Raw genomic sequence first — 14,036 nt, 5'->3', positions numbered from 1 at the left:
GCTGTGTTTAAGAAAAAGTATTGTAAAGGTAAATTGCTCTTATCAGTGATTCTCTGTATTGTGAGGATGAATACAAATATTAAGAAATCTGAGGAAAGCATTAGAGAATGAACTTCAGCTGGAAATCAACATTTTAAAAAATACCATGCAACTTTACCCAGAGCTAAAAAGAACCAAGCTTTCCTTTCCACATTTGCTGCTCTCTTTGGGTTATATGTTTTCATAACTGCACTTTTTTAGTAGGGGCTCAAATATAAAATTTTTATTACGGAGCAATGTAAAAATAATACACATACATACACATAGTCATGTACATATTTTTTAAAACATGCTTTGGAAATGATATAATCTACTAATCCAAGCAAAGTTCTCACCAAACAAGCCAAAAGTCTCCAAAATACCCACTAGTGTTTATTTGCCTTGTCATCACTCTCCCTTCCACTCACATGGGTCTTCTCTAAGATTTTAGGTATTGTGTTTTTCTAAATATATAAACATTCACACTTCGCTTCTACAGATGGAGTTCCTGGTAAATTCTTCAGGCAAAACCATTTAGCAAAGCCATTTGGAAATGGTTAATGGTAAAATCTTTATTACTTTAAGGAAAAGTGATGACCTGTAGGTGTCAGGCCTAGTAAAAGGCTGTGGTCTTAAAAGGCTAACAAAGATTCTCTACCCCTCTGGCAGCATTGGACCCATCCTAACATCTCCAGAGTCACACATTCCCCCTGCAGTCACACATGCCCCCTGGCCTCCCATCCCTAGGATTCCCTCAGAAGAGGAGGAATTTTTTAATGTTTCTTAGATGGACTTTCTACAAACTATCATGGAAAGATGACTGCAACATTCTAAGGGAAAAGAGCAAGCTTAGGTGAGCACATTTTTTTGTGAAAGCTGTACATATACATTTATAAATACACAATCACACATACACACTCTACAGTGTTTGTATATGCATGTAAAAAAATCTGAAGAACTTCTAAACAATATGGTGCACTTGGATGACTCAGATGCACAGAAATGACAGACTCTAAAATGCCGGAAATGGCCAGCAATCCCTGAGAGAATGGATGAAGGATTACTCCGCACCTTACTTTACAGCAAGAGAGGAGAAGGCAAGGGGGGGTCAGTGCTCAGAGGCAAAGACCCCTTTCCTCTGTTTGCTCTCGTACTTATTGTGCGCTTCCAAATTTTTACATCATGATTAAAAATACCACAGGTGCAGATCACAAGAGTGCAGAAAGTTACCTGATGTGATTAATCTTAAACTTTTCATACAGTTTTCATATGTTGATTATTATCAGAGACACAAAGCAGAGCTTTGTGTGTGCTATGTGCTTGGTTAAACTAGAACTATACTATGCAAAAACAGCACTTGTGAAAAACACTTTCAGGCTCATGGGAACAAAAGGAACAGTTGACTCTCGTGGCTTTCCAACGGTAAAGTCTTTACGCAAACCCTGGCATTCCAAGGATCTACACCCATCCTGTAGTCCCATGATGCCCTCTGAAGTTTCTCTCTATATCTTAGCAATCCAAGCACTGTGCACAGCTCCATCATTAACATTTTCATCCCCCACACTAAAACTTTATAAAACAATAACAAAAGATGAGGCAGAGACTACTTGGAGGTCGAGTATTCTAAAATCTTTGCACTATTTTGGAGAAGAAAGATGATAATGTTCAACTTTGTTAAATGTGTGTGTTAAAAATTTTTAAGTAACCATTAAAAGATTAATGACAGAATGTGTAATTTCAAACCTGGTGGGGCTGTGTGGGGAGGACAAAGAAAAATCACTTAATACAATTGAAAGCAAGACCGAGGAAGAGACCAAAAAGCACATCAGAAATAGAAAACACAAAGTAAGTTCAACTATGTCAGTTATCACAATGTAAGTTAACAAATTCACAAATTAATTTCATCTCCTTAAAGACATAACACAACAGAACAACTAACATTTATGGGCATTTACTATGAATCATGTACTGTTCTTTGCAATATTAACACCACAAGTATGTATCACCATATCAAACTTATAAAACAGATGCTATTATGTGCATTTTACAGATGAGAAAACTGAAACTAATAAAGTCATCCTTTGGGAGTGGCCGAACTGGGACTTAATCATAGAAGTCTGTTTTAGAGACTATAATAGACTGGTAGCCTATTAGAAGATCCATCTTGTCCATAAGTATACATAATGTTTATATATTCACTATAATGTTAAAATACAATTTGTTATATTTTACTATAGTGTTTTTACTATTGCTGTTTTCCCTTATCTCTCTTCTCTGCCTCTATCCATCTTCCTAGCTTCTACAACCTTTCTCCATACTCAAAAAGCACTTAAACTTATGCACTTCTCCACAATTTGCTTTTCAATCAGGAATACACAATGGATATTTCTTAGACATAAAACTAACTTACTCTTTTAAAGTAACTACTTTATGATATTGCATTTTTCAAGAAATACAGTTGATTCACCTATCACCCTCCTGATAGACACTAAAGCTACAGAGCAGGGTCTGTATCTGAACTAGAATAGGCGCACTACTTGCCTGATCTTATTTTCACCAATCTCAAGTCTACTTTAGTTTACGTTTCCTGGCACAGCACTACACATACATAGACTTTCAATTGTTACAACACTCCCGATGATTTAGGTACAATCGCCCCATTTTGTCGAGGGTCCGAGGTGTTGAACAACTTGTTTAAGGTAATACAGCCACAAAGTAAGTAATTCAATGCTCCCTGGGTTAAAATCTCTACCCTTTCTTATGAATCCATGTATCCCAGAACTGACTTCTAGGGAACTTCTAGGTTCAGTAGGTAAGGATGGACTTAACTTCACTCCGTGGGTCACCTTCAGGGACACCAGACCTCGCAAAGTGCTAGCTCAAGGATTCAAGATCCGTCGCAGCCTTCCCAAGTATCCCGGGCAGCCCAGAAAAACCTTCTGGCTGAAAACTTGACTCTTGAGCAGAGGTCTGTCAAAGGAGGACCTTTTCTCTAAAAGATGGGAGAAGCCCACACGATCTGGGATTGATCTGGACTTCCAGAAGTCGAAATCCACCAGGAGACTCAGAAAACGGAAGGAGAGACATGGCGGGAGTACAATTACAGTTACTGCAACACAATCAGGAAGCGCCTTGGCACTGCTCGACTTAAGCGCCCTGGCAGCCGCCACGCCAACAGGGAAAGGGGGTACTTACCTGCAAACCTCCCAAGTTTTTTGGCCTTGAGCCCGCCTCGCTATTCGGTACCACGTGTATGGCTGGCAGAATTCTCGGCCCCCTAAACCACCGCCTCCGACGCAGAGCCAATCAGGGTGCGTTGCATCATCACCGGGTGCCATAAGACGCAAAGGTAATATCAGAGCGCGCTTAGATGACCGAGAGGCGGAGGGACCACTGCCGTTGCCAAGGGTTACGGAGTTAACTCGTGCCGCCTGCGCAACGCCTCCTGGGAGTAGTGGTTCGTTGGCGCCCCACAGCTGCCCTCCTTGCAGGTGGAGGAACTACGACTCCCAGGGAGACCCGGCATCTGCCGGGGCAAAGAAGCAGCTGTTCCAGCTTTGGTCGAGGTCCGCCACTGAATCTGAAAAATGCTGCTGGCCCCCCAGGGAAAGTCCCCCTCAAAGAAGAGGCCCGGGCTGAGTCGTTGGAAACAGTTTACAAGGAAGCCAAGTCCCAAGGTGATTCATCCCATTTGGGAGCTGTGGGGGGCGGGGACCAGGCCCGAGGCCAGCCGCGGCCCGGCTGCGCTTCCTCCCTCTTCCCCCGGGGGCATCCTTACCTGGCCCGTCCTGCCTTGACCGCCTCCGCAGCCCACGTGGTGAAGGGGTCCTAGGAACTGTGGCGTCTGGGTACTAGAAGGCTTTGGTGCGCAGCATCCTGGAGGAGGTCTTCCATCAAAAGCTTCTCTCAAGTCAGAGAGATCTGGTAGTGCCCATCCCAGTGGAGAGGATTCGCGAACTTCCTCGCTTTCCACTCGCACCCCCCACATTTTATGGATGTTCTCTGCACCTTCTTTCCCTCCTTTCTTTTTCTCTCTTTTTTTAATGTTTTGCAAATCATAGGGAACTGGTCTTTATTGAAAAGGGAAGATCCTCACATAAGTCCTCTGCCTCATATTCCTTTCTAGTTTTTCATAAAGGATCTAAAATAAATTCAGGAATGCAAGTGAATACTGAATTTATCATATTTGCTTGATTCACATGAAAATTTCTACATTAAACCAACATTCAAAAAAGTAGATCTTTATATTTGTTACCTCCTTTGGTGCATTAGCTTGCAAAGACATGGAAAACTGATAACCCTATTTTAAACTTGAAACGTAAATGGCATATGTAAAATCACAATCACAGGACGTGTGTCCTTTCCACAGGCTACCTTTTTTAACAGTCACAAGAATAAATGCTATAAACATGAGAGTACCAAAATGGAGAGGCTTCTCAGCGTTCAGCTCCAGAGCAGTGTCACCCTTATATTACACTTTCTTAAAATATATTCTATAGACATGTGGCTTTTCTGAGGACCCTATGTAATTATGTTCCTAGGTAACTGAGGACCCTAGGTAATCTAAATATACCAGGTAAATAATGTACTGGATATATTCCATTTGATAAATATTTTGCCCCTAGATACTGGAGGGTGCAGATTGGAACATTAGAGAGAGACATGGAAGCAGACTCTGCTATTTGTGATGTGCCAGTTCCATAATAGATTGGATCCAAAACAGGTTATGGGTATAAACTTGATGATGAAAGGTAAAAGCTTGGGACAATTTCTTCAGACTCTACAAGGGAAGGTTTCTGCTGCCAGTGCTCATTGTTACTGCTTAGAGGTTAAAAAGGTAAAAGCACAAAGAGCTTCTTGAAGTTCAGCTGTGTTTTATTAGGATCAGCTCTTTCTTTGCTGCAGTGACAAAATTATTCAGGAGTACAGCTGCATCAATTAGTTATCTGTAAGGGGCTTTGAAGGTGAAGTATTATATAAGTGAGAGTATTGTATCTTTCCCTCCTCCACATGTCACTATGCTAGTTTAGATAATCTCTTATTTATAAACCTGAGACAGGGGCCGTGAGTTTAAACAGCGTAGGGGGAGGGCCTCCAGAAAAAAAAGCAAAGCTGGTTAATTAAAGTCAGAACAATGTAACAATGTGCAAAGAAACCCCTACCAAAACTCCCTGTTAAATAATGAAGCAAAGTCAGTCACATTAATTCTCTGAAGTAAAAATATTAAACTAGGAATATAGGCATTCTTCAGTGAAATTAGTTAAAACTAAAAGCCAGGAGTAACTTGGCCTGGAATATTTTGAATATCCCCCATATAAGAAAATACCTCAGCATAGCCCAGGCCTTCATTGTGTGAATTAAATCATGCTATTGTAAGATTTACTTAAGCATGCTAAAAGACCCAGTTTATTTCTTTGACTTGACCCAGATGCTGCTTTTCCTAATCAAGTGATTTGCAACCTGGGCAATTTATTTAGCGAGCAAGCCCAGTCAAAAAACAATGCAGCAAAAACAAAAAGGACTCCATCTTAAAAATAAGATTGCATTTTAAAACTCAATTAGTTAAAAAGTAAGTTTCCTAACCTACTCTGTTAACAAACAGACAATAACTCAGCCCACCTTGGGAGCAAAACAATCAAGTCTTAATTGATATGCTCCCAGATTTAAAAACTATCCTGGAAAGGAATCAGAGCAGTACATTTCTTGTATTAGCTAACTTTGCAGAATAACCGGGAAGACTGATAAGAAACTTAGTCTCTCTTCAAAAATAAACATTTTAAAACCATTTGGCAGGTCTGCATCCCTAGCCCTTTGTCTCTCAAAGGCCTATAAATCTCCTAGACAACTCACCACTTGGGGCTCTCATGTTTCCTCCTGGTGTGAACCAGAAGCCCTTCCCTATTACTTTATCTCTAAATAAAAGCTTCTCACTTACTCTCCTACTGTGAGTGTTTGTGAAGTTCATTCTTCAGCTGTGAACAAGAACCCCAGCATCAAACCCATGTGAATTATTAGCAAAGAAGATTCCTCTGTTTGTTAAATGACTATTACAGGGAATTCTGCAAGCTTCTGAGACTTAAAGAGAATGAGAAAAAGATGTCCTATTGATCTGATGTCTAATTTCAGATTAATATCTGATCAGGGTTGAAATATATGTGATTTCTACTTCATTTTCTGCTTTATAAAACAGTAGATTGATTAACCTTAACCCCACCCCCCAGTTCTTCCTGGGCCAAACAATAATCCTTGCTCTAGATAAGATAGGAAGGCCTCTTGCTATAGGTTACTCCTGAAGAGGGGCCTGAAGAGAGGGGCACGCCTTCTCCAAGCAGCTTTGTTTCCATGGCACTTGAATACGCTTGGATTTTTAAAAGGAATATTATATCAAGCATTCCTCTTTTTTGACTCTTAATCTTGGGCACCTTAAAAAAAAATACTGATGTCTGGGCCCTGCCCCAGACCGATTAAATCAGGATCTCCAGGTGGGCCTAGGCAGGAGATTAAAATAGAATTTGTCCTAGAGAAAGATTCATGTTTCTTCTTCCTACTATGCTTCTGTGTTCTTTTTTTGCTGAGCTTTCTAATGAAATGCTTGGGAGACAGACACTTTTTCATGTGCTTTAGTCAGAAAGATAAAGATGACAAAGTTGATAAAGTTAATTGTGTATTAATGTTCTTTGTGTATCATCTATAGCCTGCTTTTGATCCTGACAATGTGGAACACTGGATTAAGGTAAGAATATTGCGCAATTAAAATAGAGCATTGAGAGTCAGACATAGTCAGATGGAAAAGGCATACTAATTGATCTCCATTTTGCAAATATTTTTCTATTTTTATTCCCATATGACTATATATGTTACTTTAGTTTCATATTCTAGTATTCTGTTGCTTCTCATGAAAGTATGAATGACAAGAAAATAGATGAAGACATGCCCTTTCATGCCATGAGGATCACATGAAGATGATGAAAGGAGCAAGGGAAGAGAAACCTTCAAAGAGGATGTGGTGGCTTTCCTCAGATATTGGCGAGACTGCACTGTAGTTACATTGACCGGTGGGACCAATATGATACTAGAGGTTGTGCATGCCTTACAAGAATTTTTTGATGACTAGAGCAATCCAGAAATGGAGTGGGCGGTCTTATAAAAAGATGTGTTTCCTTTCACTGGAGATAGCAAGTAGATTCCACATGGTCACTGAATGTTATAAATGTTAGCAGACTAATGAAGAATATGTTTGAGCATTTGGGGCTGTGCGGGGGAGAGGATTGGGTTAGGTAATCTTCCAGGCCTGAGATCTATATTTTTAATCCAAATACCACTGAAGTTGAAAGTATGGTTAAATCACTTCAGGTGCTTGCTTCTGAGTGTCATCTTGGCAACTTAATGTATTTAATTCATTTGTGCACCACGTGTTTCAAAATTGTGCGGCATTTTCCTAGAAAAATATCCTTCTGCCTGGTAGTATTTTGAAGAGCTATTCATCTAAATTGACAGGCATGTGAGCATCAGGCCAGATGGAAATTAGGCCAGATGTAATCATTGTTAACCATTTATTCATGCAGCCAGTAGTTAGGGAGTGCCTACTAAGTAGTAGCTACTATGTTGGGCCCTGGAGATGGAGCAGTGCATGGAATGCGTACAGTCCCTGCCATGCCAGAGTTAATAGTCCAGTGGAGGATAGACAATTTACTTAGAACTGTTGGGAGAATTGAGGATGTAATGGAAGCGTGTGGGTGGGTTGGTGGAGGTGGAGGATGCTAATATAGGTGGAGCTGAGGAAGGCTTCCTGACTCCTGCAGAAGGCTTGACTTAGAAGACAAAACAGATCTGCCATCAAAGAGACTAGCCTCTGGGAAGCCAACTCCTCATCCTCACAGTAAGCCTAGCTTATATGTCAGCACTGAGAGCCCCAGTACCAAGCCTGTGCAGGGCTGAATCGCACATTTAGTTACCGTCTCTTCTAGAGGGGAAGATAGAGGTAAAACAGAAGGATAAAATTCTGCTCTGATTAGTCTGAACCATTTTCCTCTTTCATGCAGTTGTTAGACAGCTTGACTCAGATTTTTATCATTCCTTTTCTCATTCCTCTAAAATGTATGCAGTTGTTCTCTCTCATTAGGCCCTCAAATCTGCTGTCTTGAAAAAATCTGTAAGTCCTTATTTGTTTGACCCTGCAGTCCATTTCATTGTCTTACAATTTCTTTTTCTTATCCAACATCATTGGGTGTATAGCCTGGACTCCTTGCCTTGTATTTTTATCTTCCTCTTGTGTCCACAGTTACTTTTGTCCAATTCCTACTTCTTGCCATTCCACAGAAGCTGTTGTCATAAATGACTTCCTGACCAAATCCAGTTGTCTCGCTCTTCTTCTTCCTCAATCTTCTAAGATTCATTTGATAATAGTTATCACTAATTTATTCTAGAAATTCTCTTCTCCGTTATCTTTTTGTAATACCGTTTCTCTTGCTTCTCCTACTACTATATTCACTCTGTCGTCTTTTCTGATTTTGTTCCCTAATAGAACCCTTGGGTATACCCTAAGCAGTTACACCCTCAGAACCTAAGCCTACCAAATCTACTGGAATGGGCCACCCTTTCAAAATCAGCATAGACCTTTTTACATGGGAGAGGGGGGGATATATGGTAAAGATATGGAACATAAGGAAGGTTGAAAAAGGGATTTCTTCAGGACAGAAAAGGAAGCTCACCCAACAGCAGTGGGGACTTGTTTGAAGCACGTAACAATATTTTTTTGTGGTACCAAAAATTGGTAGATCAGATTGATCCAGCTGGAAAGTTTTCATTGAAGATGCAAAAGAATGAGAGATTTGAGGCTTTTTTTTTTTTGTAGATAATTATTTTTTATTGAAGGGTAGTTGACACACAGTATTACATTAGTTTCACGTGTACAACACAGTGATTCAACATTTATATACATGATAATTCTAGCTACCAGCTATCACCATACAAAGTTGTTAACAATATTTTGACTATATTCCTTATGCTATACATTACATCCCGGTTACTTATTTATTTTACAATTGGAAGTGTGTACTTTTTTTTTTTTTGAGAGGGCATCTCTCATATTTATTGATCAAATGGTTGTTAACAACAATAAAATTCTGTATAGGGGAGTCAATGCTCAATGCACAATCATTAATCCACCCCAAGCCTAATTTTCATCAGTCTCCAATCTTCTGAAGCATAACAAACAAGTTCTTACATGGAGAACAAATTCTTACATAGTGAATAAGTTTACATGGTGAACAGTACAAGGGCAGTCATCACAGAAACGTTTGGTTTTGCTCATGCATTATGAACTATAAACAGTTCAAATATGAATACTCATTTGATTTTTATACTTGATTTATATGTGGATACCACATTTCTCTCTTTATTATTATTATTTTTAATAAAATGCTGAAGTGGTAGGTAGATACAAGATAAAGGTAGAAAACATAGTTTAGTGTTGTAAGAGAGCAAATGTAGATGATCAGGTGTGTGCCTGTAGACTATGTGTTAATCCAAGCTGGACAAGGGCAATAAAACATCCACGGATGCAGAAGATTTCTCTCAGAACAGGGGGGGTGAGGTTCTAAGGCTCACCTCTGTTGATCCCCAATTTCTCACCTGATGACCCCCCTGCGACTGTGCCTGTCTTAGGTTGTTCCTCCCTTGAGGAATCTTACCCGTCTCTGGCTAACCAGTCATCTTCCGGGGCCATACAGGGAAATGTAAAGTTGGTAAGTGAGAGAGAAGCCTTATTGTTTGAAAAGGTTAGCTTTTTACTTCTTTGCAGATTTATGCCCTGTGGCTTCTATGCCCAGCATTTGTCTTGAGGTATCTTTACCACTTGGAAGAATTATGATACTCGGTTAATTCGATATGAGGCACGAATTCTATTTAAGGGTTGTAATTAGGAAGGAAGAAGAAAAGCTATAGAAGTAGCAGGCGGAAGAAAACGTGGGAAGATTGATTATTTCTTTGACATATCTTCTTGTAGAGTAACTTCAGAATGTATAGGTCTTAAACTACTAATTAAATTGTGCACACACATTAACATAATAGGAATACAGTTACATAACCAAACCAGACCTATAATTACCAGCCATCTCCAGTGAAACCAAGAAAACCAGTTAGGCACCTTAGGCATTTGTGAGAACTTATCTATGATATAGTGGATATTGTCCAACTGAACTTGAACAGTCTGAGAGAAATCAGAAAAATTAAAACAACCCATTCCTGGGGACTGTTCACATCCCATATGTTCTTTTTAACAGTAGATAGTCTGTAGTTGTAAGATTTTGGAACGCTACAATTTGCACTTCTCCTAATCCTTGGTTGAGTTCCAACAGTATAGATCCAGTCAAATTTGTTGTTTTACTGTATGCACAGGCCAGCTTAGATATCTCCTTCTTCATTCCCATGGCAAGTCCAGGAACCGGTGGGATGAGTGCATCTACAGCTGTAGCAGCACGTGGATCGTTGTTGGGGTTTTTTGATGACCATCTTCTGGTATGAGTCTTCCAGAGAGTGCTGATGTTGGAAGTTCTTTTTCATATCGTATCTTAGTTCATTTTCTGGGTAGCCAAATTAGGCTTTGATCCTCTGTATAAACACAAACAGACCCTTTCCCTCACTTTTATATGCCCTTTATACCCTTGTGTAGAACTCACTGGAGGTCACCACACAGGAACTGCTTTTTTGTTGTTGTTGTTATCATTAATCTACACTTACATGACGAATATTATGTTTACTACGCTCTCCCCTATACCAGGTCCCCCCTATAAACCTCTTTACAGTCACTGTCCATCAGCATAGCAAAATGTTGTAGAATCACTACTTGTCTTCTCTGTGTTGTACAACCCTCCCCTTTCTCCCACCCCCCCCATGCTTGCTAATCTTAATACCCCCCTTCTTCTTCCCCCCCTTATCCCTCCCTACCCACCCATCCTCCCCAGTCCCTTTCCCTTTGGTACCTGTTAGTCCATTCTTGAGTACTGTGATTCTGCTGCTATTTTGTTCCTTCAGTTTTTTCTTTGTTCTTATACTCCACAGATGAGTGAAATCATTTGGTATTTCTCTTTCTCCGCTTGGCTTATTTCACTGAGCATAATACCCTCCAGCTCCATCCATGTTGCTGCAAATGGTAGGATTTGCCCTTTTCTTATGGCTGAGTAGTATTCCATTGTGTATATGTACCACCTCTTCTTTATCCATTCATCTATCGATGGACATTTAGGTTGCTTCCAATTCTTGGCTACTGTAAACAGTGCTGCGATAAACATAGGGGTGCATCAGTCTTTCTCAAACTTGATTGCTGCGTCCTTAGGGTAAATTCCTAGGAGTGGAATTCCTGGGTCAAATGTTAAGTCTGTTTTGAGCATTTTGATGTACCTCCATACTGCTTTCCACAATGGTTGAACTAATTTACATTCCCACCAGAAGTGCAGGAGGGTTCCCCTTTCTCCACAGCCTCGCCAACATTTGTTGTTGTTTGTCTTTTGGATGGCAGCCATCCTTACTGGTGTGAGGTGATACCTCATTGTAGTTTTAATTTACATTTCTCTGATAATTAGCGATGTGGAGCATCTTTTCATGTGTCTGTTGGCCATCTGTATTTCTTTTTTGGAGAACTGTGTGTTCAGTTCCTCTGCCCATTTTTTAATTGGGTTATTTGTTTTTTGTTTGTTGAGGCATGTGAGCTCTTTATATATTCTGGACATCAAGCCTTTATCGGATCTGTCATATTCAAATATATTCTCCCATACTGTAGGGTTCCTTTTTGTTCTATTGATGGTGTCTTTTGCTGTACAGAAGCTTTTCAGCTTAATATAGTCCCACTTGTTCATTTTTGCTGTTGTTTTCCTTGCCCGGGGAGATATGTTCAAGAAGAGGTCACTCATGTTTATGTCTAAGAGGTTTTTGCCTATGTTTTTTTCCAGGAGTTTAATGGTTTCATGACTTACATTCAGGTCTTTGATCCATTTTGAGTTTACTTTTTATATGGGGTTAGACAATGGTCCAGTTTCATTCTCCTACATGTAGCTGTCCAGTTTTGCCAGCACCATCTATTGAAGAGACTGTCATTTCGCCATTGTATGTCCATGACTCCTTTATCAAATATTAATTGACCATATATGTCTGGGTTAATGTCTGCATTCTCTAGTCTGTTCCATTGGTCTGTGACTCTGTTCTTGTGCCAGTACCAAATTGTCTTGATTACTATGGCTTTATAGTAGAGCTTGAAGTTGGGGAGTGAGATCCCCCCTACTTTATTCTTCTTTCTCAGGATTGCTTTGGCTATTCAGGGTCTTTGGTGTTTCCGTATGAATTTTTGAATGATTTGTTCCAGTTCATTGAAGAATGTTGCTGGTAGTTTCATAGGGATTGCATCAAATCTGTATATTGCTTTGGGCAGGATGGCCATTTTGACGATATTAATTCTTCCTAGCCACGAGCATGGGATGAGTTTCCATCTGTTAGTGTCCCCTTTAATTTCTCTTAAGATTGACTTGTAGTTTTCAGAGTATAAGTCTTTCACTTCTTTGGTTAGGTTTATTCCTAGGTATTTTATTTTGTTTGATGCAATTGTGAATGGAGTTGTTTTCCTGATTTCTCTTTCTGTTGGTTCATTGTTAGTGTGTAGGAAAGCCACAGATTTCTGTGTGTTGATTTTGTATCCTGCAACTTTGCTGTATTCCGATATCAGTTCTAGTAGTTTTGGGGTGGAGTCTTTAGGGTTTTTTATGTACAGTATCATGTCATCTGCAAATAGTGACAGTTTAACTTCTTCTTTACCAATCTGGATTCCTTGTATTTTTTTGTTTTGTCTGATTGCCGTGGCTAGGACCTCCAGTACTATGTTAAATAACAGCGGGGAGAGTGGGCATCCCTGTCTTGCTCCCGATCTTGGAGAAAAAGCTTTCAGCTTCTCACTGTTCAGTATGATGTTAGCTGTGGGTTTATCATAGATGGCCTTTATTATGTTGAGGTACTTTCCCTCTATTCCCATTTTGCTGAGAGTTTTTATCATGAATGGATGTTGAACTTTGTCAAATGCTTTTTCAGCATCTATGGAGATGATCATGTGGTTTTTGTCTTTCTTTTTGTTGATGTGGTGGATGATGTTGATGGACTTTCGAATGTTGTACCATCCTTGCATCCCTGGGATGAATCCCACTTGGTCATGGTGTATGATCCTTTTGATGTATTTTTGAATTCGGTTTGCTAATATTTTGTTGAGTATTTTTGCATCTACGTTCATCAGGGATATTGGTCTGTAGTTTTCTTTTTTGGTGGGGTCTTTGCCTGGTTTTGGTATTAGGGTGATGTTAGCTTCATAGAATGAGTTTGGGAGTATCCCCTCCTCCTCTATTTTTTGGAAAACTTTAAGGAGAATGGGTATTATGTCTTCCCTGTATGTCTGATAAAATTCCAAGGTGAATCCATCTGGCCCAGGGGTTTTGTTCTTTGGTAGTTTTTTGATTACTGCTTCAATTTTGTTGCTGGTAAATGGTCTGTTTAGATTTTCTGTTTCTTTCTGGGTCAGTCTTGGAAGGTTGTATTTTTCTAGGAAGTTGTCCATTTCTCCTAGGTTTCCCAGCTTGTTAGCATATAGGTTTTCATAGTATTCTCTAATAAATCTTTGTATTTCTGTGGGGTCTGTCGTGATTTTTCCTTTCTCGTTTCTGATACTGTTGATTTGTGTTGACTCTCTTTTTCTCTTAATAAGTCTAGCTAGAGGCTTATCTATTTTGTTTATTTTCTTGAAGAACCAGCTCTTGGTTTCATTGATTTTTGCTATTGTTTTATTCTTCTCAATTTTATTTATTTCTTCTCTGATCTTTAATATGTCCTTCCTTCTGCTGACCTTAGGCCTCATTTGTTCTTCTTGTTCCAATTTCGATAATTGTGACATTAGACCATTCATTTGGGATTGTTTTTCCTTTTTTAAATATGCCTGGATTGCTATATACTTTCCTCTTAAGACTGCTTTTGCTGTGTCCCACAGT

General features: G+C 39.6%; 2 protein-coding genes across 2 annotated transcripts in view; one reads left to right on the top strand and one right to left on the bottom strand.

The window, feature by feature from the left end:
• Positions 1-3,324, bottom strand: part of QTRT2 (queuine tRNA-ribosyltransferase accessory subunit 2) — a 34,183-nt gene extending 30,859 nt beyond the window's left edge. Inside the window, exon 1 of the mRNA XM_036883508.2 lies at positions 3,214-3,324. The gene's annotated coding sequence lies outside the window, so the exon portion shown is untranslated. The remainder of the gene's footprint in view (positions 1-3,213) is intronic.
• A 233-nt stretch (positions 3,325-3,557) lies between these two features.
• CCDC191 (coiled-coil domain containing 191) overlaps positions 3,558-14,036 on the top strand; it is a 115,387-nt gene continuing 104,908 nt past the window's right edge. The window contains exons 1-2 of the mRNA XM_036883499.2: positions 3,558-3,695; positions 6,713-6,751. Of these exons, the coding sequence (XP_036739394.2) occupies positions 3,606-3,695; positions 6,713-6,751 (129 nt within the window). The 5' untranslated portion in view covers positions 3,558-3,605. The remainder of the gene's footprint in view (positions 3,696-6,712; positions 6,752-14,036) is intronic.

The sequence above is a fragment of the Manis pentadactyla genome, chromosome 1 (assembly GCF_030020395.1).
Source record: "Manis pentadactyla isolate mManPen7 chromosome 1, mManPen7.hap1, whole genome shotgun sequence".
NCBI lineage: Eukaryota > Metazoa > Chordata > Mammalia > Pholidota > Manidae > Manis > Manis pentadactyla.
Note: the sequence above shows the minus strand (reverse complement) of the source record. Positions and strands in the feature narration are given on the sequence as shown.